The sequence below is a fragment of the Apteryx rowi genome, unplaced genomic scaffold, assembly GCF_003343035.1.
Source record: "Apteryx rowi isolate R43461 unplaced genomic scaffold, aptRow1 scaffold_209, whole genome shotgun sequence".
Taxonomy (NCBI): Eukaryota; Metazoa; Chordata; class Aves; order Apterygiformes; family Apterygidae; genus Apteryx; species Apteryx rowi.
This window is the reverse complement of record NW_020448408.1, coordinates 1,381,233-1,387,805: the sequence shown is the minus strand read 5'-3', so window position 1 is coordinate 1,387,805 and position 6,573 is coordinate 1,381,233. Positions and strand designations below refer to the sequence as shown.

The 6,573-nt window shown below is 42.7% G+C and overlaps 1 protein-coding gene across 4 annotated transcripts in view; it reads left to right on the top strand.

Moving 5' to 3' along the window:
• Nucleotides 1-5,260: 5,260 nt before the first annotated feature.
• Nucleotides 5,261-6,573, top strand: part of UGGT2 (UDP-glucose glycoprotein glucosyltransferase 2) — a 107,094-nt gene continuing 105,781 nt past the window's right edge. For all 4 annotated transcript variants that reach the window (XM_026064081.1, XM_026064086.1, XM_026064082.1 and 1 more), the window contains exon 1: nucleotides 5,261-5,479. In XM_026064081.1, the coding sequence (XP_025919866.1) occupies nucleotides 5,334-5,479 (146 nt within the window). In that variant the 5' untranslated portion in view covers nucleotides 5,261-5,333. The remainder of the gene's footprint in view (nucleotides 5,480-6,573) is intronic.

The following is a 6,573-nucleotide window of genomic DNA, read 5'->3' as shown; positions in this document are numbered from 1 at the left end:
AACACCTGGAACATTTGCATTAACTTTCCATTTTAGCAATTGTTCATACTATCTTTGACCTAAACTTCAAAAAATCAAACTGAAACAAAAATGAAACATCCCTTCAGTTATTAGAGTTCCTCTTGACTTTCTTACATTAGTTAGGAGTTAAGTCACTATACTCAGGCTTGAGATGTGAGAAGAATTTCTCCTTGAGCTGCATCATGTGCCCAAAGTGAGTAAACACACTCTTACACCACTTCACTTTATTCTACCTTGCACATGCCAACTCTATGCCCCACAGTTGGAACCACTAAGAGCAAATGCCAGCCTCTCAGATTCAGTTGACATGTCTGCTACTTTACCCAAGCATTCAGGTATTTTGTAGAATTCTAGCTTTACTGTCTATCTAGGGTAAATATTAAGGTCCCATGCAGACCATTTTTCCCCCATTGATTTATTTAGTATTATAGCATTAGTCACCATTGCACTAAGATTGCCTGAAGGATGTCTGTTGTCATCTTTTTTTAAAAGCAGTTGAAGGACACAGTCCTGTACTCCTGACAGATTTATTGATAAAGTTTAGACAAACAGAAGTATACTATTAAAATGTTATCATGTATGTTGCTGTTTCTGAATGATAAAAATGGAAATATGGTAAGACATGTCCTAGGGATTACAAACGTGTCTGGAACCATGTAAAAAGAAGGTTTCCACTGAGACCCCCATGACATACTACAGTACAGTATGTTTCACTGAACTTTCCCTTCTAGAATTCAGACACAAATTCACAAGTTACAATTAGGGAAAACAGGAAAAATGCTTGTTTTCAACATCTGAGAACCTCATAGGTATCTGTAAGTAAGAGAATAATTATGAGAGTACCCCAGTTGATAACATCAAAAGTGCCAGCTCATGTTACATGATGGGTTTGATCCAGTAGGCCAAGATTTGGCATCGTCAGATTCAAAAAAACTGCTTTGTTAAAGTTACCAGTCCTACTGCTATTTGTATTTAGATTTTATTCATTGGTAGAGCTATTTGTCCAGATTTGGCATGTTTTGAACTACTAGAGTTCAGAAAGCAATACAACCACACCATCCTGTTGGCACAACAGTGCAATGTGACATCGCTAATGAACCTAGCTGGTGTATGCTAACGGAGCTGCATTCCCCCTTATGGCCAAATTAGAATATTGTGTTCCACTATGCAGTACAGGCATGCCCAGAAATTCATAGGAAGTCAGCTGATCAGGCCCATAAAGTATATGCTTTATGCTCCTGAGCTAGGTCAATTTAAATAAGAAGTAATTTCTACATTTGCTTTATAAAATAAAATGTTGTTTCAGTTCCTTTTAAGATTAAAATAGTGTTTGAAAGATGCATACTGCACAAGAGCTGTTTACTGTCACTGTAGCTACAGTGTAGGCACATCAAAGCAGCATAAATTCTGATCACAGAAAGCTGCCACTGAACAGCTGCTGTGAGCTGTTGAAGTCACACTTAGACTACTTCTGCGTCATTTTTTTTCTTTCATGTGTTCTTCCCTTCAGATCAAAATGAAGATTATAAAATATATTTTGTATTGTTTATTACATAGTACTATTATACCTAGGTATGCTAATTAAATAATCCAGGTTGGTCTTTATTTTAGATGGCATGGACAAAAAGTGATGCAGCGCAGCATGCTTAGCCTGCTCAGGGAAACACCTCAAATGCCTGCAGCGCTGATAATGACATAAGACTGATATTGATGTGTTTTGAAGAGACTGGCATCCAATCTTGCAATGAGGTGAAAGGATGCCAGCACTTACTGCTCAGGAGGCTGTCAATTAATAAGTAGATAACAGGTATGGTTTTTGACTACTCTTCATGATTTATGTTACCTCTAAGTTAGGGAGAATCTGAGCCTTTTAGCTAGAAGATCCTTTTCGATCTGTAAAAAAACAAAGTTTTATTTTCAGCTAACTGAATATGCTGATGAAGCTCAACTTATTCCCACTTATTGCTACTACTTCTATTAAATAGATATAGCTCACTATGATTTATACTATAAAATATTTGTGTCTTATCAAGAAGCCTTCATTAATCACTTCCTCTGTTCACACTGAAACAGCTATGATAATCAATTCTTATTTGCACAGCTGTGATATGAATAATTACAAAATTTTGCAGTAATTGTTTTCCTGTTCTGCTGAAAAACGATTTCAGAGAACTAAGGATATTTCTCACATATATATGAAATGTACCTACAAGAATGTCTAAGTGTAGTATTTAGAATACTTAATTACATAAAATTCTGCTGTGGAAATGAAGATTAAGTCTGCTTTCCATCTTCTAGTTTGCACACTGCTCAGAAGATTAAAATCTGTCTTTGCTCAAATATAAAGAAATAGATTTTTGAAATGTGAATATTGGCTCTTTGTGCCTGGAATTTAGCTAAGCTACCAAAGAAAAGTAAAAATGGATTATCATGCAAATCTTTTACAAGGAAGATGACACACACTTTCTGTTGCAACACTGTATTTATTTCTGAAGAGCAATCAGAACTGCAACTAACTCGAGCAGTGGAGCAGGCCGCCCTGGGACGCTGAGCAGGCTCCATCCTTGGAGGTTTTCAAAACCCAACTGGACAAAGCCCTGAGCAACCTGGTCTGACCTCAGAGCTGACCTTGCTTGGAGCAGCAGGTTGGACTAGGGACCTCCTGAGGTCCCTTCCAACCTCATTTATCCTAGCTATGATCCTAAATTTTAGACATCTAGTAAAACAAAGTTCCTAAGTTACCTGTTGGATCAGCTGAAAGACAGGGACATCTTGGCAGGGAGATTCTAGCTAATGGTGGTCTCTGAATTTAAGCAGAGAGGATCTTCGGTCATGAGAAAAACTAGACCAACTGTATTCTGTAGTTCAGCACAGACTAATTACATGACCATTGATTCAGAGCTACCACTTTATGTTGCCACTGAATTCACAGCTATCTGTATTTCCATAACCCATGGCAACAAACTTTTATTTATATTTTTGCATAGCAAATAATAAATCATAACAGCATAACAGCTCAAGGTGAGATGAGTGCAAGCTATTAAGAATTCACATTCAAGCAACAATAGCAGCCTCTTCAATATCAATATAAAACACAACATAACACAGCAATTTTATACAGAAAAGCCATTAATAGATTAGGATAAGATAGACACATCCATCACCACAAATACATAGTATCTTATATAGATATGAAACATGCTTGGTGTATGTATATACACAGGAAACATGCACAGTAAATTTCAGTTTTGGTTGAAGACAAAGCAAAAAGCAACTCATTAGTAATTCCTTTAACCATTAAAGATCTGTTATGTTTTTGATATATGGTCAAAACAAAATAGCTATAATCTAAATACATTTTGTATGGAACAATTTTACCGTAAATTCTTCTAAGTCCAACATACATATTTTGAACTTTGCTAGGAAGTGATAGAAGTGCCTTTTATCAATTCATTGTATGCATTTTTACTTTCTATGGAAAGAAAAGAATTAAGCTGCTCAGACAGTATCTGAGTAACACAGTCTTTTTCCATATAAAGGATGCTGAATTTTCCTATTTTTATTGACCTTACACACAAACCATTTGGAAATTCTCTTGTGCTTTTAATTATTTCCATGGTGGTATATGAAGTCTTTACTAACAGTCTTATGTGAGGTTACTTAAGTCGACTGCTTTGCATTAAAGTTAGCATCACTGGTGTGGCATAGTGATACCTGGAAATTATCTGAAGCATTCTAACAGTATAGATTTGTGGGAATAAGTCAAGAAAAGTCAAAAACAAGGGCCCCAGACTGACTTTCCATCTGAACAACTCTCAAGGATGCCTTCATTATAAGAAACTGCACACCCATCAGCATGTATATACAAGGTTTTTGCTTGGCCAGGGTTTTTGCACCACAGTTTCAGAACACCTGGCAAATGGATTCCTTCCATTTGTATGTATGATGCTACATTATTTTGACTGCTTTGGAGCACGAACAAAACAAACTATACAATCCACAGAAGCTTTGAACAGTTGAGAGGTGATTGTTCAGAAGATAAATCAGGGTGCATGCAGCAGTAAGATTTTCTAGATTTCAGCCTCAAGGCCCATGTTTCACGGGTCAAGTTTTGAAAAAGGCAATACCCCATATATTTAATATAGGTGAATTCTTCCTCCAACAATTAGTCAGAACTGCTCCCTATTCACATCGTAATCCTGCTCCAGAAGCACCTGCACCAGCTGTCTTAGCTTTGCTATACAGGTAAAGAAAAAATGAGGAAGAGAGCAGAGCAATTGTGTTGAGGAAATAATGAGATTTCAAAATTATATTAAAAAAACAGGAGATCATGAGTCTGAAAATCACAAAATAAGTTTAAAGATGGAGATGTGGCTCAAACTATTGTATCTTAGTTTTTTTCCAGAGAGGCTGATATTTATTGAAAGTAAAATTATGTTGGTAAGAAACAGAACATATCTTGAAACAGAAATTGTTTTGGAAAACTTTGCTTTGAGGGAAAAAAATTTAAGTGCTTCCTCCTACCTCTACCCATTTCTATGCAAAGTTACACATCCTTAGTCAGTTCATAGCTATTGTTTTTAATCTGCAGAAGGATGAGAGGGACCAAGGCACATTTAGGGCGAAGCATGGGCAAAGCCATTTGGAGGCTTGGGGAGCATCATGGAAATCATCACATTTGTTCAGGTTCCAGAATAATTTCACAGGGCCCCTGGGCCCCACGCAGTATAAACACTAAAAACACGCTCCGCGACAGCTGGAGACAGCAGGAGAAATTCGCCCCCCTCCAGCTTCAAGTAGTACTAGCACCGTCAATAAAAATACTCCTCGAACAGACCACCCATCCCTAAAGGAACAGCAGGGCCCCAAAAGGGAAAATATAGAGGTGCCTCTCGCAGCACCCACGCTTATAAAGCGATCTGTGAATAAAAGCACAGCACGAACAGCCGCCCACTAGAGGTGCCGCAACGCGCCGGCAGCGCTGCCCGACAACGGCTCGCCGCGAGCGAGCAGCCGTTAGCCCCGTCTCCGCGCTTGCGCAGGAACGCCGCGCGCGCACGCACCTCTCCCCGCGCGCCGCGTGTCACCCCACGCGAGCCCTGGCTGGGCCCGCTATTTATTTGGCGTCAGCCGCCGGTTGGTCTCTGGGGCGGCCAATAGCCCGCGAGAGAGGGCACGGTCAAGCCAATGGGAGCAAGGCACGGGCTCGGGGGCGGGGCTGGCGCGCGCACGCCGAGGCGGAGGGGCCCAGCCAGCGTCGCGCGGGGCGGCCGTTGTTTTTGCCGCGCGCCCCTCGCTGCCCGCTCCTTCTCATGGCGGCGCCGCTGCTGCTTGCCCTCCTCCTCGCCCTCCTGTGCGCGCGGCCGTGCCCGGGCGGCAGGGCTCCAGCCTCCTCCCCGGCCGTGACGGCCCGGCTGGCGGCGAAGTGGCCGACGACCCCGCTGCTGCTGGAGGCGAGGTGCGTGCGTGCAGCCTCCTCCTCCGCTGCCTCCCTCAACTGCCGCGCGGGGGCCGTTAGGCCGGGGAAGGGGAGCGGCGGCGGCACCACCCCCTGCTGGCAGGGGGGACGGCCCGCTCCGCTGAGGGGCAGGAGGAGGGGGTGGCTCCTTTCTACCCCTCGCCGCGCGTGTTGAGGGGGAGACTGGGCCGAAGTGCATCAAGAGGTGTTGAAATCTGTGTGGGCGGGCTGCCCAGCGGGTCTTTTCTGCTCCCCAGCCCTGTGCCAGGGTTTTGGCCCTGCTGCCCCCTCCCGGGGTGCTGCCCTGTGCCCCCTGCTCGCCCCTTTCTGCCTCTCAGGGCGCCTTCGGGGCGAGCCGGTTCGGGCTGGAGGAGGGCTGGCGAGCAAGAAGGGGCGGAGGAAGGTGAGCTGTGAGAGGGGGGTGGCTGCATTTCCCTCCTGCCCCCCCTTCTTCTAAATGTGTGTCTGTCTAAGTACTCCTTAGGTATGAGGCTTGTTTTTTCCCTTTGTTCATAAAATGGCTATAGTATGGACTGGCTGTCCCATATCTGAAGTGTACCGCTTAAATTATTTTGTATTTATGTATCCTACTCAGACGTTTTGCAGGTTAGGTTGAGGAGGCACAATGAGCCAACCTACACGAACCCTATCCAGTACTGATTAACAGTGTCTTTCTCTCACCCCGGTTAATATACTCTCACTCATGAATGAAATAATAATGTATAAAGGAGTTAGTAAAGGTGTGTAGCTGTAGTAGTGAAACCTGTCTTTAAAAGGGTGCTGTTAACTTGTAATCATAATCAAAATATATAGTGAAAGTGGTTTCCAGTATTATGCATGTTCTTGGCTCCTCTGTCAGTTTGGTTAATTTTTTTTTTTAATTTAACAATATTTGCTGCTGTATGAAGAACTGCAATGAATGGGAGAACTGAAAGCTTCTGTAATCAAAGGGCTGGTGTTATGGAAAATCAGGCTCGCCGGCCTCCATAACAGGGTCCGACCCTAGGTTCCTGCTGAGGCAGAAGTTCGAAGTCAGATTGAAGAAAAATAAAATTTAATGACATACGTGTGGTAATTACAGCTCGAGCTGGGTG